This window comes from Trachypithecus francoisi, unplaced genomic scaffold (genome assembly GCF_009764315.1).
Source record: "Trachypithecus francoisi isolate TF-2019V2 unplaced genomic scaffold, Tfra_2.0 Lachesis_group10, whole genome shotgun sequence".
Lineage (NCBI taxonomy): Eukaryota > Metazoa > Chordata > Mammalia > Primates > Cercopithecidae > Trachypithecus > Trachypithecus francoisi.
In genome coordinates this window covers 57,080,594-57,107,069 of record NW_022681455.1, presented here as the reverse complement: position 1 = coordinate 57,107,069, position 26,476 = coordinate 57,080,594, and the positions used below count along the sequence as shown (strand labels likewise).

The 26,476-nt window shown below is 37.8% G+C and overlaps 1 protein-coding gene and 1 long non-coding RNA gene across 4 annotated transcripts in view; one reads left to right on the top strand and one right to left on the bottom strand.

Annotated features, from left to right (window-relative positions):
- The first annotated feature begins 258 nt into the window (after positions 1-258).
- On the top strand, positions 259-6,667 carry LOC117087400. The gene is made up of 2 exons (XR_004438799.1): positions 259-1,026; positions 4,721-6,667. It is a non-coding gene; the product is annotated as an uncharacterized LOC117087400 (long non-coding RNA).
- The window catches only part of BEND6 (BEN domain containing 6), a 73,291-nt gene continuing 52,518 nt past the window's right edge, over positions 5,704-26,476 (bottom strand). For 2 of the 3 annotated variants that reach the window (XM_033217524.1, XM_033217525.1), the window contains exons 4-7: positions 14,900-15,114; positions 12,840-13,032; positions 11,374-11,510; positions 5,704-7,283 (exon numbers count right to left, since the gene is read on the bottom strand). In XM_033217524.1, the coding sequence (XP_033073415.1) occupies positions 11,383-11,510; positions 12,840-13,032; positions 14,900-15,114 (536 nt within the window). In that variant the 3' untranslated portion in view covers positions 5,704-7,283; positions 11,374-11,382. Of the gene's footprint in view, positions 7,284-11,373; positions 11,511-12,839; positions 13,033-14,899; positions 15,115-19,380; positions 22,149-26,476 lie in introns of those variants that run through there. The other variant, XM_033217526.1, reaches the window with a different exon arrangement.

The following is a 26,476-nucleotide window of genomic DNA, read 5'->3' as shown; positions in this document are numbered from 1 at the left end:
ACTTGCTTGTTGTGGTATTTGCTGTATTGCAGAGGTCTGGAACCAAACCTGCAATATCTCTGAGGTATGCCTGTGTGCTTCAGATGTATCTTCTCTAGAGAACTTACTTTTATAATCAAGTGCTTGTTCCTGAGGGACATACTAATAAATGCATGAATTGGCTTAAATCAGGGAAACTGAGACTTTTAGTACTGAGGACTATTCAAAATTCCTTCTTAAATGTATGTCATTCTCCTGAAGGTTTAGAAATTCTTTAAATATAACTCTCAAATCTGCATTTGGCCTCATCCAAAATCTACTCTCCCTAGATTTAAGTGGAAATTATACTTTTATTGTCACCAATACAAGTTCAGGTGGAAAAGGAGGTGACTTATGGAAGGCATCTCCTCACAGGACATTGCCTATATGAATGTCATAGGAGATGCCCAAGGCCCATGACTCTAGGTGTATTTCTGGGAATAGGGGAGCTACCGACGCTCAAGTCTGGCTTTGGAATATTGTCACTGCTAGCCCCCTTTTTTGGTCCTGTATGAAACATATGAGCAAGCAGAAGACCCACAGAATCATTCTGGAGAAATGCTCAGTCCCAATAAATAACTGTCAGCATAAGCTTATATGTATGACTATTACAACAAAACAGCTGAGTTCCTATCTAAAGACCCATCAGACAGAAGAAAAAACCAAAAATTATAGATATTATAGTAAGAGTGTCATAAGGAAAAAGACACCAAAATGATAATAATAAGAAGTCTTGGGTGAAACAGATTTTGTATGAAAAAATATTTCAAAAAGGACAGCAGTAATAAAATTTGTCAGAGAGATACAGGTGGTTATCTTGGTCAGCTTGAGCTACTGTAACAGAATATCATAGACTGGATGGCGTATAAACAACAGAAATTTATCTTTTATTGTCCTGGAGGCTAAGAAGTCCAAAGTCAAGGTGCCAGCGGATTCAGTGTCTGGTGACGGCCTGCTTCCTGGTTCATAGACTGCTGTGTTTTTGCTGTGTTCTCCATGGCAGAAAAGGTGAGGGACCTCTCTAGGACCGCTTTTGTAAGAGCACTAATTCCATTCATGAGGGCAGAGCCTCCCAAAGACCCCACCTCCAAATACCCTCAATTTAGGGATTAGATTTTAAAATATAAATTTGCAGAGGGATGGGGAGTGGAACACAAACGTCCAGTTTATAGCAATACAGCATACACATATAAGCCTATAATTTTATGAAAAAGAAAGAATCACTGAACAAGAAAAAACTCTTGGAAATTAGAATTTTGATGGAAAAAATAAATAATTTAATAGATGGGTTTAAAATATATAATAAAATCTTCCAAAAAGCAGAAAAAGGAAAGAATCGAGGAGATTAACAAATTATAAAGATAAGAAATCAACAGAATCAATATATTATCATTAAGTTGACAAATTAATTGGAATACTGGAAATATCTATCTATATCTATATCTCTGTATGTCCCCAGAATTAAAGGACATAAGAATCCAGTTTGAAAGGTTCCATCATGTACCCAGTGCAATGAATAAAAAAGGATATGCAACAAAGCACATTTCCATCAAATTCTACTATGTTGGGGAAAGAGAAAATTAAAGGACCCTCAGAGAGAATGGAGGGACATTTTCTGAATAAAAGAACGAGAATTAGAGTGATGTTAGTCTTCATTGTAACATAGGGTTTCCAGATTTAGTAAAAAAAATATAGGACACCCAGTTAAATTTGCATTTCATATGAATAACAATTTAGTGTAAGGTTATGCCAAATGTTACATGAGATATAGTGAGAAATATTCATTTCTCATCTGATTCAAATTTAACTGAGCAGTCATCTTTACCAGCAATCCTGCAGTAGAAGTACTGGATCTAACTCTTCTATATGATTATTAAAGTGGACTTTCTTACCTTTTTGCTCCTCTAAGAAATAAGAAAAAAACAACACAGAGAAATAAAAACAGAGCAACAGCAGTAAAAACAAAATACCTGGTCTGGTAGTTTTAGTGATGTAAGTGACCGAAAATCTCTACAGAATCCTAAGACTTTTAAAAGTTGCTGTTAGAAGTTAAATTGGGCAAAAATGCAAAGAGAATGTCAAGGTACTTTATGAATGGTAGATCTCAGTGAGCATCAACAAAAGTATACTTCCTGAAAACGAAACCACCTTTGCAAAAGTTATAACAGTGAGAAAATTTTGACAGTGGAGGGGATCTGACCTAACCAACTCCATCTGGCTTCTAACCTCCAAGCTGTCCTTGCTCATTCCTGGCCAAAGTTCAAGAAAAATATTTCAAGACACATGTCTTCCATCTACCCTGCCAGCTACTTAGGTGTTCTTTTGGTTTATACCAAACTCCCAGAAGGTATGAACCTTGCAGATATTTGCTTATCCCTTGTAAAATTACTTTCATTGAGGGTAAACTTAGTGGTATGCCCTTGAGTTTTTATTGAAAATCATTGTGAAAAGAGATTTATGTGAATTAAGATATGCTTAAACCCACCATATGACAGATACCTGATATACATTGCCTCATTCAAATCTAAACTTTGTGAGTAAGTGGTATCATCCCTATTTTATAATTAACTAAACTGAGATAAATAAAATGGTATTTTGTCCAAAGGTACGGTGTTTGGATGTGTCAGAAACAGAAGTAAAACCCAAGTCTATGCTATTTTTAGTCTAGAACAATAGTCAACATCTTCTACATTTGCTGTAAAACAAATATGATTGACCATTGTAAAATTTTACATGATATTCCTTATTAAAATTTCCTCCAGAATTTAATGCAATAAAACCTTTATTTTGCTGAGCAACTTCTTGCATCTTCGTTTCTTTAATAAAATATGTAATTTGCCCGGGTGCAGTGGCTCATGCCTGTAATCCCAGCACTTTGGGAGACCAAGGCAGGTGGATCACCTGAGGTCAGAAGTTCAAGACTAGCCTGGTCAACATGGTGAAACCCTGTCTCTACTAAAAATACACAAGTTAGCCAGGTGTGGTGGCGGGCATCTGTAATCGTAGCTACTGGGGAGGCTGAGGCAGGAGAATTGATTGAACCCGAAAGGCAGAGGTTGCAGTGAGCTGAGATCGCGCCACTGCATTCTAGCCTGCCTGACAAAGTGAGACTCTGTCTCAAAAAATAAAAATAAAAATAAACTATGTAACTTACAACTTTTACCTCAGAAACTCGATTTTAACTCAGTCACAACATCTATTATTAACCAGTATAGTAGTTTCTTTGCAAACTGCTGCCAATATTTCTTCTTTTGGAAATCAATGGTATATAAATAAACAAGTATAAATATACACTCACGCAGACATGAACACAATCAGTCAAACTGTATCAGAGGAATTGATATACACATAATGCTACTTAATACTAGTGAAAGAGAAGTGCAAAAGATAGGTTCAGATACATTGTTGCAATATTAAAGATGCAAAGAGGTGAACTTGGTTTCTCAAGTCGCTGGCTTGGCCCTCTTCCAAGTTGTACTTTCCTTCTTTCCTTTCCTTCCTTTCCTTCTTGTTCTAAATAAAGCTTTTGAATAAACTTGCACTCCCGCTCTGAAACTTGCCTCGGTGTCTCCTTCTACTTTATGCCCTTCCATTGAATTCTTTCTCCTGAGGAGGCAAAAATTGAAGTTGCTGCAGACCCCTGTGGATTTGCCGGTAGCAATTCTGAAGACTCCTGTGTATACGTGTTAAATAAATTTGTACGCTTTTTCTACTGTTGCTCAATCTACCTCATGTTAGTGATGTAACTGCCCAATGGGCTCACCTTGCCTGCTGCCTAGACAAAGCCAATTTATCAAGACAGGGGAATTGCAAAGGCTAAAGAGTAGTTCACAGAGATCCTGCTGTGTAGGAGACCAGAGTTTTATTATTATTCAAATCAGTCTCCCCGAACATTCGGGATCAGAGTTTTTAAGGATAATTTGGCGGGTATAGGCTCAGAAAGTGGGGAGTGCTGATTGGTCAGGTTGAAGATGAAATCATAGGAGGTCAAAGTGAGTTCTTGCTGACTTCTGTTCCTGAGTGGGATTGCAGAACTGGTTGAGCCAGATTGTTGGTCTGGGTGGTGTCATCTGCTGCATCATTGTCGTAATGCAGGGTCTGCAAAATCTCTCAAGCACTGATCTTAGGTTTTGCAACAGTGATGTTATTCCCAGGAGGAATTTGGGGAGGTTCAGACTCTTGCAGCCAGAGGCTGCATGGCCCCTAAACCGTAATTTCTAATCTTGTAGCTAATTTGTTAGTCCTACAAAAGCAGACTGGTGGCCAAGGAAGAAGGCGTTTTTCGGGAAAGGGCTATTATCAATTTTGTTTCAGAGTTTAAACTATAAATTCTTTCCCAAGGTTAGTTAGGCCTATGCCCAGGAATGAACAGACAGTTTAGAGGTTAGAAGGAAGATGGGGTGGGTTAGGTCTGATCTCTTTCACTGTCATAATTTCCTCAGTTATTATTTTCACAAAGTCGGCTTCAGTTATTTTTAGCAAATCTTCATGAGGTCAAGAGCCCATGACATCCACAATAACTCACTGCAGCCTTGATGTCCTGGGCTCAAATGATCCTTCCACCTCAGCTTCCCAAGTAGCCGGGACTACAGGCACAGGCCACCATGCCCAGCTAATTTTTCTTTCTTTTTTTTTTTTTTAAGTAAAGACAGGTTTTGTGATGTTGCATGCCCAGCCAAGGACTTTGCTCTTTTGTTTACAGGTCCTGAAGGGCCTGGGAAATGCAGGGCTGGTGACAGAAACCCTTCCAAATTCAGCTTGGATCACAGAACTAGAGGAAGCAAGGATGCACAAAAAAATTTCCCAGAAAAGCCATACCTGTCAGGATCACTGGTCTCTGTGACAGCAAAGAAAGGGCCTTTGCAAGGTTTAAAGCCCAAAAGAAAACCCTGGAGTCTCCTACCATCCATGAAACTGCCCGTAAATTGCTGGTCCAGGAAAAACTATGTCACTAAACAATAAGTGTTCAAGAAAGACTATAGCGCAGCATCAATACAAAGATTTTATAAGAAACAATTCAATAAAGCTGGAAAAATGGATAAATGCATGAAAACATTCACAAGAAGGATGATGTCACAGAACTAGCGAGAATGCTGATCATGTCATATACCTACCACAAGGTAAAGTTTTTAGTGAAATGATCACCTCTGTATAGGAAAATCACAAAACACACATGTAGGAACTCATGTGTTAGTAAGTTTTTTCTTTGGCATTTTGGCTGAACTATCTTTGGACTGAAAATGTATTTCTTATTCAGAGAACATAAAAATATTCTTGTATTTAACATTTTTTTCATCTGAGTCCATTTTTTTGCTTTTCATTCATCTGAAAGTTTCTATGTAATATGACTTGAAGTAGGAATATAACAATGTTTTCTATTTATTAGTTGTCTCAGTATCACTGAATAAACCTTCCTTTCCCTACTTATTAAAGATTCTGCTTTAATCATATTCTTAAGTCTTATACATGTGAATACATAATATACGTATATATAGACACCTACATGTATATTAATTGCTTACTGGGCATTCTCTTCAGTTTTATTAGTTTTCTTATTTTGTAACTCATTTAGAACCAATTTACAAAGATGAATCAAAAATACATTTATTCTATTATCTATAAAGATGTCAACATATTTCAAAATACATAAGACCATACAAGTTCCAGTTGAATAATACAGTTATGTTTTGCAAAGGTTATTTTATTTGCCTTTAGTAGGCAAAACTTACATTATCAAGTAGCATTTTTAATAAAGCAAATAGCATATGTCTTAGTAAGATTATCTTTTTTCAATAAAAATATTAAGTGTATTTACTTTCCTGGATTTGGTCTACATATCCTACATAGCATGGCTCTTTACAAGAAAAATTAGTCAGAGCTACATAGTCAAATTGTAATGGTAATGCCTTAATGGATGAGTGAAAGAGCTATCAGCCTAGAAAAAAATTTTTTCCTAATTTTTATACATTAATAAAGAAACAAGAAAATAACTTTTATCTTTTTAATGGGATTTATTTATGTTTAAGTAAAGGTAGCAAATGTTACATAAGTTGTCTCCTTAAGAACATTTATTTTGTACAATCACATTGTTATCAAGCAAGACTTATAGAAAGTTTCCTGGGTCCACAACACTGAACTTTGAAACTATTGTAGCATCTTCTTTTCCAAGTTTAAACATGACTTTGTGCACTGAAGAAGTATGGCTTCGCATTGCAGAGTGGTCACATGTAACAACCTGACACCAAGCGAGAAGCCTTTTAATGAAATATATTTTATCTTTTATCTTTTGTTGAGTTACAAAATGGTACTTTCATGTGTGTGATTATCAAACCCATACTTTTTTTTCAGGTCATTTCTCTTCTGCTACAATAAAAATAAACCAGTTAAAACTAAGCAGTATAGCAATGTAATCGACCAAACTATCTATCAGGTTATATCTTATATAGGATGTTTCAGGTGATATTGATGCTTTATATTACACATCTGTATTTAATATACTTTGGGCAATACAAAGTTAGAACATGTCTGGTAGATAAACAAAAAGATTTCCCTGAAAATTGATACATTGTTTTAACAATCACAAAAATTTTATTCTTCAGAAGTGTGGTGGAATTGTTTAATATTAAAATAAAACATCTTGCTGTTGTCATTTTTTTCATATTCTTATTTTATACATTTTTTGATAACAGAATAATCCTGTAATTTTATTGCTAAAACATTATTACTTGGTTAGACATGATTATCAGATTTTGGGGTGACTTTGTTGTTCCCATATTTGCCAACACTAATTATTTCACTGTCTACTTTTGCAAACATGTGCTTATGCTAAAGATCCAAAAACTATAATGGGAAGTCATTGGTAATAATCAATGTACAATGATTGGTTAGGACAATGACTAATCTTATGGGCCGAAGTTTTGACTGCTATATGATAAGAGCTCTGACTATCCTGTTAAATTAACTGTACAGAGGGGTATTTGGGGATTGGGAAATGCTTATTTCCAAAGAAACCATATTGCATGCTTATTTGACTGGCAGAAATTCTCTGGTTTGATGCATCACTAGTACTGAGGGTAGAATCTACATGCAGCTTCTTCAGCAAGCTTGTTGGTCCCTTAGGAGAGCTCAGCAGTGTTACATATGTCTTACAGCCTGTCACTGCACATGTCTGTCCTTGCTCACTGCCAGGAAGGCTGCAGATTCTCCAACAAAATCCAGTGCTAGATTTAGAACTGAAGGTGCTTTGTTTCAGATACCTGTAATACCTATAAAAAGCAAATTTCAAAGAAATACAAATTTATGTTAACATTCTCATAGTATTTTAACAGTCATATGAGTTATTCATTTTTGTATCTACTACAAACCTGTATTAAAAATACAAATTGTTGAGGGACTCTGGTTCCAAAATAGCAGTGTAGAAGCAAGCTGGCTTCACTCCCTATCACAGAAAACCAAAAACAAACATACAGTGCCAAGATTATCACCAGCAATATCCCAGAACTCAAGTAAGAGGATGAAACAGTTTCCCAGGCCACAGAGAAGTAAAAAAAATAAAAATAAAAATAAAAAGCTCCAAGCAGGTGGTAAGAGATTCAGGCTTCCTTATCCATAATGCTCTCTCCTAATATCCCCAGCATTAAGCACAAGGAAAATTTATTTCTGACTCACAGTTTCTACACTGCAAAAAGTGAGATCAAGGTGGACAGTGAACTTCCTCATCATCTTGATGCACCAAATCAGAGTGCCTGTTTAGCAGCACTACACTGTAAGAGGTGTGTTCCACAGGTCCCCTGAGCATGGACCCCTAGCCAGCATTTTCACATAACCAGGATATCCTCTTTGGGACATCCCCCATTCAGGTCAGGCAGCACTCCAATTGTTGGCTAGAACTGAGGCAATTACGAAAAACTCTTTGCCAACAAATTGGAAAACCTAGAAGAAATAGCTAAATTCCTGGACATATACAACCTAAAAAGACTGAACTATGAAGAAATAGAAAACCTCAATAAATCAATAGGGAGTAACAAGATCAAAATTATAATAAAAAGTCTTCCATCAAAGAAAAGCCCAGTACCTGATGGCTTCACTCCTGAATCTACCAAACATTTGAAGAGACAGTAATACCAATTCTACTCTAATTCAAAAAAAAAAAAGAAAGAGGAGGGAATACTTCCAAACTCATTCTACAAAGTAGTATTACCATGACACCAAAAACAGAGATAGGGCACAACAAAAAACCAAAATACAGGCCAGCATCACTGATGAACCAGTTACAAAAATCTTCAACAAAATACTAGCAAACCAAATTCAATAACGATGTTTAGCAGCATCCCTGGCCCCTGACCACTGGATGCCAGAAGTACCACCAGTTTTGACAATCAAAAATATCTCCAGACATTTTTAAATACCCTGTGTTGGAGGAAGGTGGCTAAATCACACCTCCCTCCCCGCCGTCCCCCACCATTTGAGCATCACTGTAGTAGATCACCTAGAACTTATAATATATGTTATGTAACATTACGCCAGAGATTGTATACCCTGAGGCCGCTTTGGAAATTTCAGGAGAAGGCTGTTTGGTCACTTAGTTGGATGTTATAGAGGTGCTAGCCTAATATTCTGTAAATCTTATAAATACATTTTTCTTCAATGCCTGCAAGAAAGAAGTGAAAAATGGAGACACCTTGGAAAAAAATCAAGCTCTTGGCATGTGAGAGCTACAGGCAACTTCAGGGCAGCCACAGGAATACGAGAATAGATGAAAAAAAAGAAGGGAGGAGTTTAGGCCTTACCCTCACAGACCTGAGCCATAACGGGGAAATTGTTACCCTTTTAAATATAAGCCACCAGTGACAACCTGAGCTCAGGACTGAGCGGAGGGCATGGTCTACTACAGGGACCATGCTAGAAAAGTAATTTTTCCAAAGAGTATTTTTGGTGGCGGGGCAGGGCCATAGGCTCCTGTGAATTAAATGACTCAGAACAGAAAAATGTAACAGTATTCCACTAGACGGTGCTATATCTGATGAATTCATCAAGCATGTCCAAATTAGGTCTTACATGACCCTGTCTTTTCCAGCATATTTTCCTCGGTCCTTTTTGCAATAATTTGAATTCAGCCATACTTAAAATGAAAGATATTTGCAAATTTAAAAAATTCCATTCTAGCTTATCTCCATTACTGATTCAAAATACATGTATTTCTAGTCTAAACAACTTGACACTATTAAGCCAGGCTCAGGTCCAAAAGGCACAAGGTTCATAGCAAAATGTCTGTTCCTTGTTTCAATTTTAATTAATGCCATAGCTAGCAGATTTAATAACACTTCTATTGTTAAGTACAAGCAAAACTAATATAAAAATCTCTTAACTTTCACTTCTTTAGCATTCTGCTGACTGATACAGTTAGGGATGAGTTTTGTGCCTATCCTTGGAAGTCAGAAATATTAAAAAAATACAAGAGTTTAGGATATTAAAATGCTTTACAGACCTCTGAAATATAACAGTGTGCCCCAAAAGATAGCCACTTGGCTTGGAGGTCTGGTAACATAGCATTTAAAAAAGGAACTTGCTGGTCACAGTGGCTCACACCTGTAATCCCAACACTTTGGGAGGATGAGGTGGGCAGATCACTTGAGGTGAGGAGTTCGAGACCAGCCTGGGCAATGTGGTGAAACCCCGTCTCTACTAAAAATACACAAATTAGCCGTGTGTGATGGTGCGGGCCTGTAGTCCCAGCTACTCAGGAGGCTGAGGCGGGAGGATTGTTTGAACCCAGGAGGCAGAGGTTGCAGTGAGCAGAGATCGTGCCACTGCACTACAGCCTGGGCTACAGAGCAAGACTCTGTTTTCAAAAAATAAAAAGAAAAAAGAAAAGACAAGGAAATTAGTTGCTGGGTGGAGTGCTTTCTGCCACTTGGGGAAGACTGCTTGAGCCCGTGAGTTCAAAAGCAGCCTGGGCAGCAAAGTGAGAACCCTGTCTCAAAAAAAAAAAAAAGAGAGAGAATTTGGTCATTATACATCAAGGTAACTAGGTGGCTAACCTCATGTCAAAATGGGAAGTACTAAGGGCATATTTAAGCAATTATCTAATTGAAAAGTTGTGAGGTCACAATCTACTGAAATTTATAATCACTTGGAGAAAAAAGATACAGGTAACCTTATCTTTTATAACTTTTTTTTTTTTTGCAAACAAGGTCTCACTCTGTCCCCCAGGCTGGAGTGCAGTGGCACCATCACAGCTCACTGCAGCCTCGACCTTGCTATCCTCCCACCTCAGCCTCTCGGGGAGAGGATGGGAGTGATAGTCAGTAATGTGTAGGGCGTCGGGGGCAGGGGATTACTGCATTACATTCAGCTCCACATGTCATTTAAAACATGGTCAGAAGAAATGAAGACAGGTAAAATGGTCTCAAAAGTGGCTGGAATTAGGCAGAGGACAGGCAAAGTACAAGTCAAAGATAGAAGTGGAAGGAAAATGGAAGGAGAAAAGGAATATATGTGGTGGGCCTTACCATCATGTGTTACCCACATGCCTCTATTAATCAATGAAAATGTTAATGCAGTCATACACATGGTTTCATATATTTTCCATCAAAATAGTAGAGAGAGAGGAAGGGTAAGTACAAGTGAGCTGGCCAGGACAGTGGGTAGAAAAATGCCACTTCACAGTTTTGCCTGGGTCGAGGCCTCACTAGAAAGCATATTTACTTTAGCACTCTCACTAAAAAATTATTCTTTTTCTTAGTATAGGACATGCATCTTGGTAAAAATCCTTATTAAACAATAACAACTAATTTTAAAAGTTAAAGACCATGAGAAGCAACATGTAGGATGGTGGAGAAGAACCCTCCACACTTCAGCCAATAGTTTGTGCAAACGTCAGACCACTTTTACAGCTGCAAGTTCAGTCTCATCAATGTACCTAAGAGATTTCCCAAGGGTCTAAATCTCCTCTGTTTTACAGAGAAATACTTCTTAAATTGTCATGTGTCCTTCCTTTGGCTCCATTCTATCATTACCAAGTTAACAGGATTTCTGTGAAAAAGTTTCCTCAGTAAAACACATTTGGAAAACACTACACACTATATCCCTGTCTTAGAGATTTCTGGCGCACATGGGCATGGTAAAAGGGTGTCAAAATATCTGAGAGGTTCTGAGAAAGAAAAACTGAACCCAGCATTTTCCAAATTTAAACCCCGCTCCAAGTTCTCCCCTTTTGCCACCAAGAATACCTATTAGCCTTTCACAGGTCACTAGTATTTTCTAGCAGAGTAATTGGAAAATGCTATTCCACAGATAAAAGTATTACAACATTTTCTTGCCACATTGAAAGGACTGAAGATTTAAAAGACTTACCAAAAGGATCTATTTAATATCCTGAGAGTTAAGATTTTTGCTTACATTTGGCTTCTTGGTACAGTTGTTTAGCTTTTGCCCTATCATTCTCCTAATTGACACATCATCCGTATTGGGAAATAATTGTTTTGTTACACCTGTAAAAAACCAATAACAACACACAAGAAACTTTATGAGTCCTTTGCATCTTAGGATATGAACTGAGGTAAAACATCAAGTATTCTACATTATCATTTTGTTTCCATTTTACAAAAGTAGACCAAAAACCCATGAGATATTTAAACAGATGAATATATAGGCAGGTTTTTCTAAGTAAAGCAAGAGATATCAGCAGATCTATATTATCAACTGAGATCTTATGGTAGCAATTAACTTTAATCCTCCTACTTGCTTTAAACTCTAAGTCCTCTTGCTGTAAAACGTTAGGAATGTATTTTTATCCATTCCCAACATTAGCTGAAACAACTAAACTCTGACTGATCTTTTTCTGTGTCTGTATGCCTCAGCCTCCCAAACCACTGTGATTACAGGCATGAGCAACCACGCCTAGCCATGTTCTCTAACTTTTAAAGTCAGTCTAACAGTATGTGTGAGCCAAGGGAAAGAATTTCACTGCAGTTGTTACAAGTAGTAGTTTTTTTGTTTCAGGAAGACAGACATTGTTGTACATTAAGAAATGACATATATGGAGCTGGGATTCAGAGAATTCTTAAATTTGTTGGATGTTGCTAAAAAATTAATTGGATAATCTAGATTTTATTTAAGGAGATTCATTAATTTAAAAACCACAAATAGGATGGTCGAATTAGCCTTTATCTTTCTAGAAAGATAAGAAATATAACAAAAGCAAGGTAGAAATTGTTATTGAAATTTTACTTTAAAAGATTGTGAAAATTTACATTTCCAAAGCTATAAATTGTATGAATTCAAACTTTTTGGTGATATAAAACTTAGTTTTATTTTAATAACCATTTTTAATGTAAAGTTTTTCTATAAAATTTCCCTTTTTTTTTTTTTTTTGAGACAGAGTCTCGCTCTGTCGCCCGGGCTGGAGTGCAGTGGCCGGATCTCAGCTCACTGCAAGCTCCGCCTCCCGGGTTTATGCTATTCTCCTGCCTCAGCCTCCCGAGTAGCTGGGACTACAGGCGCCCGCCACCTCACCCAACTAGTATTTTTTGTATTTTTTAGTAGAGACGGGGTTTCACTGTGTTAGCCAGGATGGTCTCGATCTCCTGACCTCGTGATCCGCCCGTCTCGGCCTCCCAAAGTGCTGGGATTACAGGCTTGAGCCACCGCGCCCGGCCAAAATTTCCCATATTTAATGAGAGCTTTAGACTAACCTGAGATTTTTCTTTCCTAGAAAAAAAAAACTTTAAAAAATAAAAGGACCATGAAAGACTACCTTGACCTTGAGTGGTAACATGACTTAAAATTCATATGACAATGTAACGCAATCATATTATCACCTATGATTTCTTGAACTTCATTCTGATTCATAGCTGGTTTTACGGCTTTGTCCCTTGAAGTAGAGGATTTTGCCCCTGTCAGGCTGTGAGTGGCCATGTATTCATTTGTGTAAAGTACTTGCATTAAATCATTAATAAACTTCTGAGGCTTGCTCTTGTTACAACGGGCAATCTGCCATTTTTCAATCTGGAACTAAAAAGATAAGAAAGAGTTGAAGTTGGAAAAAGAAAGTTCCATATGGAGAAATATATTACTAATTGAGTTAAGGCATAAAAGAAAACAATGTCAACATTTTTTAAGGTAATGTATTATATATATTTTAATATATATTTTACATTTTAATTTAATATATATTTTACATGTCAGGAATTAGAGTTAAGTGTTATCTGTGTGATAGTCTTCACTATTTATGGGGTATTTGTTCCAAGGTGTATACAAATTCTTGTCATGTAAACTGGATTTGTTCCTTTCAGGCTTAGTCCCATACTCAGTGCTTCATGGTAAATGTAGTAGGAAGAATAATGGCCCTCTGAAAGGTCACATCCTAATCCCTGAAACCTGTAACCTGTTGCCTCACAGGGCAAAAACAATTCTGTAGATGTGATTAAAGCTAAGTACCTTGAGATGGGAGATTATCCTGGATTATCTAGGTGGGCTCAATCTAATCACATGAGTTCTTAAAAGCAGAAGAAGGAAGCAAAAGGGTAGATCAGGAAAAAGAGACAGAAGAGGGAGGAAAGAACTGAAGTGTAAGAGGGACTTCACCAGCTGTTGCTGGCTTTGAAGATGGCAGAAGTGGGCTGTGAGCCAAGGAATATGATTGCCTCTAGAAGTGAGAATGGCCTTCAATTTACAACCAGCAAGAAAACGGGGAATTCAGTTTTACAACCACAAGAAAATGAATTCTACCAGAGCCTGATTGAGCAGGAAACAGATTCTGCCCTAGAGCTTCCAGAAAGAAATGCACCTGCTAACACCTTGACTTTAGTGAGACCTGTACCAGACTTCTGATCTATAGAACTCTAAGATAGTAAACTTGGGTCATTTGAAATCACTAAATTTGTGATAATGTGTTATATAGCAATAGGTAACTGATACACTAAGATTCAAATATTTTGAACGTTAGATTGTTAGTTAATATGTATCATTGTTGATGGTATACTTACTGAGACTACCTGATTCTAACAAAACTTTGTCTTTTTAGCATCTGTGTCTTGATTAAGTAGAAAAATAGAAAAAGAATTGTGTTCAGCCAGCATGCTGAGGCTGAAATTTACCTCTCAATGATATAAAATTGTATAATCCTGAATGCATAGGTATCCTTCTGTCACTGGTATAAGAATTTTAAAGTTCAATAACTTTATCTTTGTCCCCAATTTGCCTTTAATGTTCTAAACTGGGTATTTGTTTCACAAATATTAGTTTTTATTATAAAAAGACAACAGTTTTATGCCTTTGGTTCTCAGATTGATCTTGACTTCCTCAGAGAAGATCTTCTTGCCCCTCCTAAGCCAAGCCCTCCTTTCCCTTTCCCCAGGCTAGGTCAAGCACCTTATGCTTCTTCTTCTTCTTTTTTTTTTTTTGAGATGGAGTCTTGCTCTGTCACTCAGGCTGGAGTGCAGTGGCGTGATCTCGGCTCACTGCAAGCTCCACCTCCTGGGTTCACACCATTCTCCTGCCTCAGCCTCCCGAGTAGCTGGGACTACAGGTGCCTGCCACCACGCCCGGCTAATTTTTTTTGTTTGTTTGTTTTTTGTATTTTTAGTAGAGATGGGATTTCACCATGTTAGCCAGGATGGTCTCGATCTCCTGACCTCGTGATCTGCCCGCCTCGGCCTCCCAAAGTGCTGAGATTACAGAGGTGAGTCACCGCGCCCAGTCACCTTATGTCTCTTCTTTGTAGTACTTAAGAATTGTACTTAAGAATTGTAATATTCCTATTGCATAAAACTAGTTTATCCAATAGTTATCTGATAAAACAATGATCATTGTCTACCCTTATTTAAATTTTTTATTTAACCATATTCCAAAGAACAATAAAGCGGTTATTGCACCTGACCTGTTTCTCATCAGTCTGATGCTCTTCTTCAGGCTTTAAGGAATCTGGTGAACTGGAGTTAGAATTACTGCATGTTGAGGCAAATGAATCTGGCGAGGAGTTGTTTGTTGCTCTCCAGAGGGTAGATGCAGATGTAGACATGGTTCCTCCACCCTTAAGCAGAGCCTCAGCCATACCAACCAATTCTTCAAACTGGGTGACTGCTTGTGGTAACACTAAAATGGCAAGAAAAAGTACACTTTACAAATACCATTGGTAAAAGGTGCATATGTACATTTTTTTTGTTGAGTGTATGTGCATAGAAATATGCAGAACACACTGTTAACATTTGCTGTCTTTGGAAAATAAACATGGCAGGAAAGGTGTTTGGAACATATTTACTTTTATTATTAAATAATTTAGTAATTGCTTAATAATAATAAAGCAATTAAAAAACATTTGGTTTTTGCAGTTAAATGAATGTGTATTACTTTGTAACTAAAAATAATGTTTTAAAAGTTGATTCTTTTTTTTCTAGTTGTTGGGGTTTTATTTGAAGATGTTGAGTTGAATCTCTTGTTTGGAGCTATTACTGATTCTGTTATCAATAACCTTCTAGAAGCTTACATTAGGCCTGTTTATGTGCCAAGATAAAACTAGCCATTTCTCACAGATGAAAATAAATTTTCTATGACCATGTATGGTTTACAAGGGAGTTAAATTTCATCAAATTATTAAAAATGTACTGTTACAAATCAAACTTGTGATATATTAAAGATGAATTTTGGTAATCAATGGAATATTTTCTTTGTTCCTTTTTTTAAAATGGAAACTTACACATTCAAAGTTTTCATGTCTCCATGTAAAATGGTCTTCTCTGTTGTTATATCTAGTTTGTTTCCTAAGGACAAATAACATGTTGTTGGAGTTGGAAGAGATCTTGAACCTTGTCTAATTCAGTTCCTCACTACATGGTTGAGGGAACAGCCTGCTGGAGAGGTGAAAAAACTCTGAAACTTTTTTTATACTTTTCTTAAGCATATTATTGAGCTACAATTTTAGAATAATTAATGATGTGCAAATCAGTATATATGGGTATATGGTACTATGCTAAAGGAAAATCTAATAAAGAAGAAAATATTATTTTCTGTTCTTTCAAAAACATTTATTAGCACCTCTCATGTGCCAGACACTTATTCCATCAGTAATTACTTATTGAGCATTTAATAATATTAAACATTTATCTAGTTTTTTTTTCTCTGTGCCAGGCACTATTCTGAGATCTTAACTGATGTTCTTTCATCCAATACTCATTGCAACTCTCTGAGATAGGTATTATCTTTACCTCTCATTTCCAGATGAAGTCAGTTAGGCAACAAGAAGCTAAGTAATTCATCCAGAGTCACACACAGTCAGTGAAGAGAAGAGCCAAGATTCAAATTCAGACTGGCTGCCTCCCAAGTCCATGTTATGCAGATTCTCAGTATTTGCCAACCACTATGCTAGGTGTCAGGGATAAAACTGGGAGCAAAACCAGATGTGATCCATGTCCTTTTGGAGCTTACAGTCTGAGGGGTGAAGGGGAGACTTATTTACAAACCAGCCTGTGTAGCAAGAATTTTGCCCTGCTCAGAGAACGATCTAGCCTTTGTCCGAGTTCCTGGGAAGTAACTGTTAAATCCTTGGAATTTCCTGACTGACAGGAGTGTCTTCACCACTCATCATGAGCTCCTGGGACCATGCCTGATAGTTTATGCTAATAAGCTGACTCATGGTGGGGCCAAGTCACATGCAATAGCCTTAGGGTGGCAGCTGGCCATGGTGGGGCCAAGTCACAGGCAATAGACTTAGGGTGGCAGCTGGCCACAGCCTGAAATCCAGAAAGACCAACCATATGATTTAGAGACTGAGTTCAACCACATGGGCAGGCAATCAACCGATCAATCATGCCTGCATTATGAAGCTCCAATAAAAAGTTTGGACAGTAGAGCTCTGGTGAGCTTCCTGGATAGACAATACTTTATGTGGATTGTCACATATAGATGCTATGGGCATAAGGCATCCTGAGACAACCAAAGCCTGACATATGTGGAAACCTCCCAGACTCTGCCCTCTTTCTTTGGCTGATTCTAATTTGTATCCTTTCCTTGTAACGAATGTTCTGTGAGTTTTCCTATTACAGAAATTATTGAATATGAGGGTGGTTTTGGGAAACTCCTGCATGTGTAGTTGGTGTCAGAAGTATTAGGCACTCTTGGCAGTGTGGAGGACACTGCCCTTAACTTTGCAATTTGGTTTACCTGAGGTATATGCAAAAAATAAAAAATCACAATTCTTAAATGGCACAAAGCAGCAGCATAAGGTGCTTGACCCAGCCTGGGGAATGGGAGGGCTTGACTTGGGTGGGGCAAGCAGGGCTTCTCTGAGGAAGTCAAGATTCATCTGACAACTTAAGACTGAGCAGGGATTAAATTGCTGAAGAGAATGAGGGGGTCATTAGAGGCATGGGAATAGCACCTTCTTCATATGAGGAACTGAAAGAAGGTGAAATCTAGAACATAAGAAGAAAAAGGGAATTTGGTATGAAGTGAGACTACAAGAATATTTACTATTTTTTTCAAATTATGTTTGTATATGTTCATTGGCATACATCATTCTTGTTATTTCTGCCTGTGTATCTCTAGTTTTATTAATGTATTTTCTTTTATGTAAGAACCATGCTGTATACATTGCATTGTATCATGCCTCTTTTTTCCAATTAAAATGGTAACGTGAATATTTTGCCTGTTTTATTAAATCTTCTTGGAAAATATGAGTTTTTAAGGTCCAATTTACATACAGTTAAAGGCAAAACCTTACATGAAGTCTGAGCAGAAATTACATAGGTAAAGGGGATGAGTTTGACAAATGGGTGCACCCATTTAAAACACACCTAATCAAGATATAGAACATTTCCATCCTCCCAGAATGTTCCTTTACATCCTGTCTAAATCAATCTTTGGACTTACCTCAGAGGCAACCACTAATCTGACTTCTTTAGCTGTAGATAAATTTTACTTGTTCTAGAATTCCATATAAATGAACTCAAACAGTGTATTCTCCCTTTTTTTGTCTTTTTTCTCCGCATAATATTTTAACACATCCATGTTGTGTGTACCATAATTCATTCCTTTTTATTGCTAACATTCCATTACTTCATAATTAATGTATCCATTCACCTGTTGATGGGCTATTTTCCCTAATATCCAATATATTCATGTTCTGTAACTTATTTATTTATTTACTTATTTTGAGACAGAGTCTCATTCTGTCACCCAGGCTGGAGTGCAGTGGTATGATCTCGAATCACTGCAACCTCCGCCTTCCAGGTTCAAGTGATCCTCTGGCCTTGGCCTCCTAAGTAGCTGGGACTACAGGTGTGCACCATGCCAGCTAATTTTTGTATTTTTAGTAGAGATGGGTTTTCACCATGTTGACCAGGTTGGTATTGAACTCCTCACCTCAGGTGATCTGCCCACCTCGGCCTCCCAAAGTGCTGGGATTACAGGCGTGAGCCACCATGCCCGATCCTATAACTTATTTAAATGCTCCTTTTCTCACTTGGAAATTAGGTTGCTTCCAATGCTTCTTTTTTTCTTTTTTCTTTTCTTTTCTTTTTTTCCTTCCTTCCTTCCTTCCTTCCTTCCTTCCTTCCTTCCTTCCTTCCTCCTTTCTTCCTTCCTTCCTCTCTCTCTCTCTCTCTCTCTCTTTTTCTAGACAGGGCCCTGCTGTTACCCAAGCTGGAGTAGAGTGGCATGATCACAGCTTACTGCAGCCTTGACTTCCCAGGCTCAAACAATCCTCCCACCGCAGCCTCCCAAGTAGCTGGTTCTGCCAAGCTAATATTTTTATTTTTTGTAGAAATGGGGTCTCCCTATGTTGCCCAGGCTGGTCTCGAACTCCTGGGCTCAAGTGATCCTCCCAAAGCGCTGGGATTACAGTGGGGAGCCACTTTGCTAGGCCCAATTTTCTTAATTACAAATAAAGCTTTGATAAACCTTCGTGCATCTGCATTTTCATATGCACCTCTGATCATGTCAATGCTATACATTCCTGAGAGCATAACAGCATTAAGAGATATAAATGCTTTCAAGATTCAATTCATATTGCTGAATTGCTCTCTAGAAAGATTTTTCCAACTTACACTCCCACCAGCAATATAAGAAATTGACCATATCACTGTGCCACCAATAACAGGTGTTAATCAGTAACAACCATCTTCATTGTTTTGATAGGTTAAAATCTTAGTACATTTTAAATTACAATTATTTAATTACTGTGAAGTTAAATGTAATTTGTTTATTGATTATTAGAATTTCTTCTATCAATTATCTATTGGAGCATGGGATCTTGGTACTTTTTCTATTTTATAAGAACTGAAATGGTTTTTGTAAAGTGGTTACAAGAGTGCCTAGCACATTATAAGCAGAATGTATTAGCTTTATTATTAACTCCCTTATATATTAAGCATTTTAACCTTTTATTTTTCTTGAGTTGCAAATATTTTTCTCAAAGTGTTTATCTTTTAATTTTAAAACATTTTAAACACACACAATTTAAACTTTCATTTTAGTTGAAAGTAGTAGTCTTTTCTTAGTATATTTTCCATTTATTTTACACTTAGAAAGTCATTCATCACTCAGATCAGTAAATATTCACCAATAATTTTGTAGAGTTTAAATATCTTTTCACAAGTATGTTGTTTTCCTGGATATTTTTTTAAAACTTTTAATGGAAAATTTTAAACAGAAACAAAAATAGCATATTCTCCCATTTCAATTCATGGCAAGTTTCATTCCACTTACACCCTGATCCCTTTTCTCCCCCAAATCATTTGATGCAAACCACAGACATCATCTCATTTTTATCTGTAAAAATTTCTGTAGGCATCTCTAAAAGGTGTATTTAAAAATATAACTGTTAACACCACTACTACACCCAGAAATAGTTAACAATAGTTTTTTAATATCATTTTTAAAAACCCTAGTCAATAGTCAAATTTCTCTGATGGTCTTATTTTTTAACAGTTTGTTTGAATCAAGATCCAGTAAGGACTATACGTTACAATTGGTTGCTGTCTCTTCCATATAAACTATAGGTTTCCTCTCCCTTCCTAGTTTTTTCCCTTGCAATTTATTAATTGTGGAAACTGGGTCATTTGTCCTGGAGAATTTCCTATAGTTGGATTTTGCTGTGATTGCACCCTTTGGTGGTATTTGACATATTCTCTGGTTCCCTGTATTTGATGTAGATTGGTAGTTAGATGTGAAGGTTTGATCGGATTCAGGCAGTATTTTTAACTTCCGTCCGGTGGCATTTAATGCCTGGCTAGCTTTTTTGTCATCTCAGCAGCTATGGATGATCACTGCATAGATTCATTATGTCACGATGGATTGTAAAATAGTGACATTCTAATAATTTTCTTCTTCATTTATTAGCTGGAGTTCTACAAAGGGAAACTTCCTCTTATCAACTGTTTGGTTACCCAGAAGTTCATTTCATATAGTAATGGCAGGATACATGCTTGATTTTGGTTTGTATGTGCCAATTTTCAAAATTACGAGTTTGTTGTTTTCAGATGACCATTACGTTTTTATTCTTTTTTGAATACCGCTATGAACTCATGCATTTAAACATATATTAATACAATATGTATTTATCTATTGTGGTTGTCATTCTTATTGATGCTCAAACTGTCCCATCTTTGGCTGGTGGGAAGCTCTTCTAGTTGACACATCTGCGTGTTCTAACTTCCTTGCTTTCTGATATGACAAGATGTTCCTGTATATTTCCTGCTTAAGCTTCTTCACAAGTCTTATTCTGTACATTTCCTATGCAAGACATGGAGTCTGCCATTTATCCAAGGAGTCATTGTTCCCTTTAATGGTTAATGATATTACAAGGGCATATCTAATTACTAGGAGTGCTCTTGGCTATTGAGTTTCTGTTTTTAGGACTATTCAGGGAACCATATTAGAAAACTTTTTAAAATTTGATTTTATTTATTATTTAATTATACATATTAATAGGGCAAATAATGATGTTTTGATACATATAATGTATAATGATCAGATCAGGGTGATTAGCATATCTATTACTGCAAACATTTATCATTTCTTTATGTTGGGAACATTCAAAATCCTACTTCTAGCTACTTGAAAATATATACTATTGTTAAGTATAGTAATCCCACAGGGATCTTGAACATTAGACCGTATTCTTCCTATCTAGCTGTAATTTTGTATGCTTTAATAAATCTCTCCCTACCTCTCCCTTCCCCCTACCCTTTCCAGTCTCTTGTATCCTCTGTTCTACTTTTTAGTTTTACGAGATTAACCTTTTTTTTTTTTAGCTTCCATATACAAATGAGAAAATGCACTGTTTAGCTTTCTATTCCTGGCTTATTTCACTTAACATAATGATCATCCCTGTTGCCAAAAATGACAGGATTTCATTCTGTTTTACAGATGAATAATATTCCATTGTGTATATATGCCACATTTTCTTTATCTGTTCATCTGTTGTTGGACACTTAAGTTGATTCCCTACGTTATCTATTGTGAACCATGCCGTCTCCACAGTGGCTGTACTGTTTTACATTCATACCCACAGTGTATAAGAGTTCGCTTTTCTCCACATCTTCACCAGAATTTGTTATTTTTTTATCTTTTTGATAATAGCCATCCTTCCTGGGGTGAGATGCTACCTCACTGTGGTATTGATATGCATTTCCCTGGTGATCAGTGATGTTGAGCATTTTTTTCGTATACCTATTGGCCATTTGTATGTCTTATTGAGAAATATCTGTTCAGATTGCCCATTTTTTAAATTTTTTCTTTTCTTAAGAGATGGTGTCTCTATCTGTCACCCAGGCTGGAGTGAAGTTGTGGCAGGCCAGTTCTCCCTGACAATCACACAGACAGGCCTGCATGACAGTCACACAGACAGGCTTGCATAGTACTCCAGTTACACAGACAGATTTCCACAGCACTGCCTTGACATTGAGCAAATGGTTAAACCTAGGGAAATCAGTGCCCAGACATCAAACTAGAAATGAAACATGATCAGTAGGAGCCTTGCATGGGCTTCTCCCTAAGCTGGAGCAAGCCAAAATAACAGAGACAGTCTTTGATTCCTAGTACCAGGACCTGTATCTGAGATGAGTCAAGGTAACAGAGGCAGCTGTTTGAACAGATTCATTGGAGAGTCTAAGGCAGCTCTCTGGACCAAGCTGTAAAGGAGATAAGATAGAAATAATCACTCCGGTACCACAGTAGACAGGCCTTGAAGGTACTGGGGCCATTTTAATCAGACTTAGCAAGCATTTTTGTCTCTGACCTTCTAGTTGAAACAAAATTAGTTACCAGTAGACTTAGGCCAATGCTATACTGCACATAGGCACATAACCCCAACCTATATAAGCACTAAGAAAATTGCAACACTTTGAGTTGGTCTGGTGGAATTATCTCTGGCCTTCTCCCTGTATCCGGTTACAGCAATAAATTCCCTTCTTTCCTAATTTGTCTGCTTCCTGTTATTGGGCCTCGAGAAAACACAGCTGGACCCGGCTTGGTTCCAGGAACAAAGTGGCATGATCACAGCGCACTGTAAACTTCCGAAACTCCTGGACCCAAGCTATCTTCCCATCTCAGCCTCCCGAGTAGCTGGGATTACAGGCATAAGACACCACACCCAGCTCATTAAAAAAAAAATCTTCTTTTTTTTTTTGTAGAGATAGGGTCTTGCTATGTTGCCCATGCTGGTCTCATACTCCTTGCCTCAAGTGATCCTCTAGTCTTGGCCATTTTAAAATCAGAATGTTTGTTTATTTTTGCTTTTGCTGCCTGTGCTTTTAAGGTCCTATTCACAAAATATTTTCCCAGACCAATGTTCCAGAGTGTTTCCCCTATGTTTTCGTCTAGTAGTTTCATTGTTTGGGTCTTAAATTTAGGTCTTTGATTTATTTTGAATTGATTTTTGCATAGGATGAGAGGTGCAGGTCTAGTTTCATTCTGTAAATAATTATCCAGTTTTCCCAGCACGATTTTTTTTTTTTTAATTTGAGACATGGTCTCACTCCATCTTCCAGGCTGGAGTGCAGTAGTGTGATCACGGCTCACTGGAGCCTCAACCTCCTGGACTCAAGCAATCCTCCCACCCAGCTTTCTGAGTAGTTGAGACCACTGGTGTGTGCCACCACACCAGGCTCATTTTAACAGTTTTTGTAGAGATGGGTCTCCCTGTGTTGCCCAGGGTGGTCTCGAACTCCTAGGTTCAAGTGATTTTCCCACCTCAGCCTCCCAAAGTGTTAGGATTACAGGTGTGAGCCACCATGCCTGGCTCCAGCACCATTTATTAAAGAGACTACATTTCCCCAGCGAATGTTCTTGGTGGCTTTGTCAAAAATCAACTGACTATCAGTATGTGGATTAGTTTCTGAGTTCTCTATTCCATCCCATTGGTCTAATGTGTCATTTTTAAGCCAGTACCATGCAGCTTTGGCTACTACAGCTTTGTAGTATATTTTGAGGTCAACAGAGTGATACCTCCAGCTTTGTTCTTTTTGCTCAGAATTGCTTTGGCTATTCAGGGTCTTTCATGAATCCATACAAATTATAAAAAATGCTTTTTCTATTTCTGTGAAAAATGTCATTGGTATTTTGATAGGAATTGCATTCAATCTATACATTGCTTTGGGTAAACTATAACTTTTTAAAGACAACATTTATTATGTGTTCAAACCAGTACTTCCCATTCAAAATCGGAACATGGAGTTTTAATTTAAACTGTATAGTTATGTTCTTAGTGAGCCACCTGGTGTGAAATGAGAAGGCAGCTTGGAATATCAATTTTCCCAACACATTGTTGAGTAATTCATCCTTTTCCTGATTGACTTGCAGGACTTGCTACATGATTACATAGTTTGCAGGGCCCAACACAAACAAAAAATTCAGGGCTCATTGTTCAAAACCTCTAAAGAATTTTAAGATGGTGACAGCAGAGTCTTTAACCAGTATGTGGGCCCTTCTAAGAGCAGGGCCTTATGTAACTGCACGTCACACATCTACAAAGCTGGTTGTGTTGAATTGTGATAGCAAACATTGTAACAACAAATACTTGCTATGTGCCAGGCTCTGTTCTGAATGCTTTCCCTGTCACTCAGGTGAGTACATTTATTATTTCCATTATTTTCATTTTAGAGATGAATAAAAGGAGGCACAGCATGGTTAAACAACTTGCACAAGGTTACACAGACACTAGGTGGCAGAGCAGGGCTTGAACTCAGGTGCTTTGCTTCCTCAAATTTTTACCTCTTTGCTCCTATGCCACACTGCTTCTTCCAAGAACTGTAAAGACTGAGTCTCTACAGTTTATACTTCCTGTAGAGACAAGAGTCTCACTATATTGCCCAGGTTGGTCTCAAACTCCTGGCCTCAAGCAAACCTCCCTCCTTGGCCTCCCAAAGTGCCAGGATCACAAGATTGAGCCATTGTGCCTGGCCTGAAAGTGTCTTCCTATAGGTTTTTCAATGAGTTTTCCAGTTTTCACACTACCAGTACTACCATAATTCCTTTCACAGGTCCAATTCCTGAAAGCTTTTGCTCTTGATGTAATTTAGCCTATTTCTTTTTAACTTCTCTCCCTGTCTTCTGCCCACCTCCATTACAGATACTGGAGTTCAGCTTTTTTCAGATTTTTAAGTCAGTCACCACTCATCCATCTGCTTTTCAGCTTCTAAAATTTTATTGGTATCTTTTATCTGGTGTGGTCTTCTCTTGAGTTTTCTTGGTCCTTGTGGTTTTATGGATTTTACTACTTATTTCTCCTAACTAACTATAATTTTGTACCTGTTGACCAACCTCTCCCTATCTGCCGCTCCCTTACTCCTCCTAGCCTCTGGTAACCACTATTCTACTATTTCTGGATCAACCTTTTTAGATTCCATGTATAAGTGAGATTGTGCAGTATTCATATTTCTGTGGTTGGCTTATTTCATTTAACATAATGTCTTTGAGGTTCATCCATGTTGCTGCAAATGACAGGATTTCATTCTTTCTTATGGCTGAATAGTATTCCACTACATATATGTGCCACATTTTCTCCATCCCTTTGTCCATTGATGGACACTTGGATTCCACATCTTGGCTATTGTGAAAAGTGCTGCATCAAACATGGGGGTGCAGATATCTCTTACACATAATGATTTCCTTCACCTTGCATAAATTCCAAGTAGTGAGATTGCTAGATCATATGGTAGTGCTATTTTTATTACTATTTTTTTTGAGACAGAGTCTTGCTCTGTCACCCAGGCTGGAGTGTGGTGACATGATCATAGCTCACTGCAACCTCAACCTCCCAGACTCAAGCAATCCTCCTGCCTTAGCCTCTTGCATAGCTGGGACTATAAGAATAAGTCACCATGCCCGGCTAATTTTTTAATTATTTATAGTGGAGATAAGGTCTCAGCTTGTTGCCCAGGCTGATCTCAAGTCCTGAGCTCAGGCAATCCCCCTGCCTTGGCCTCCTAAAGTGCTGGGATTACAGGCATAAGCCACCATGCCCAGCCCTATATTTAATATTTTAAAATATGCAATATACCCAGGTAACAAACCTGCACATGTACCCCCTGAATCTAAAATGAAAGCTGACATTACTTAAAAAAAAAGTGGGCAAACAATCTGAATAAACATTTCTCAAAAGAAGACACAGAAGGCCAGGTGCAGTGGCTCACGCCTGTAATCCCAGCACTTTGTGAGGCCAAGGCGGGTGGATCACCTGAGGTCAGGAGTTCGAGAACAGCCTGGCCAACATGGCAAAACCCCTTCTCTACTAAAAATACAAAGAAATTAGCCAGGCGTGGTGGCAGGTGCCTGTAATCCCGGCTACTTGGGAGGATGAGGCAAGAGAATTGCTTGAACCCAGGTGGCGGAGGTTGGCAGTGAGCTGACATCACACCACTGCACTCCAGCGTAGGCAACAGAGCAAGACTCCATTTCTAAAAAAAAAAAAAAAAAAAAAAAAAGGCACAGAACTGGCCAACAAGTATATATTTTAAAATGCTCAACATCACTCATCATTAGGGAAATGCAAATGAAAACCATACAAAGATATCACCTTACCCCAGTTAGAATGGCTGCTACTAAAAAGACAAAAAATAACAAATGCTGGCAAGGTGTGGAGAAAGAGGAACTCATATGCTTGATGGGAATATAAATTAGTACAGCCATTATGGACAACAGTATGACCATAAATATACTGACAACAGTATATTTAATATTGGCTTTCTAATAGTAGCCATTCTAACTGGTGTGAGATGGTATCTTACTGTGGTTTTGATTTCATTTTTCTGATGATTAGTAATGTGGAGCACTTTTTCGGTTTTGTTTTTTTTTGAGACGGAGTCTCGCTCTGTCGCCCGGACTGGAGTGCAGTGGCTGGATCTCAGCTCACTGCAAGCTCCGCCTCCCGGGTTTACGCCATTCTCCTGCCTCAGCCTCCCGAGTAGCTGGGACTACAGGCGCCCGCCACCGCGCCCGGCTAGCTTTTTGTATTTTTTAG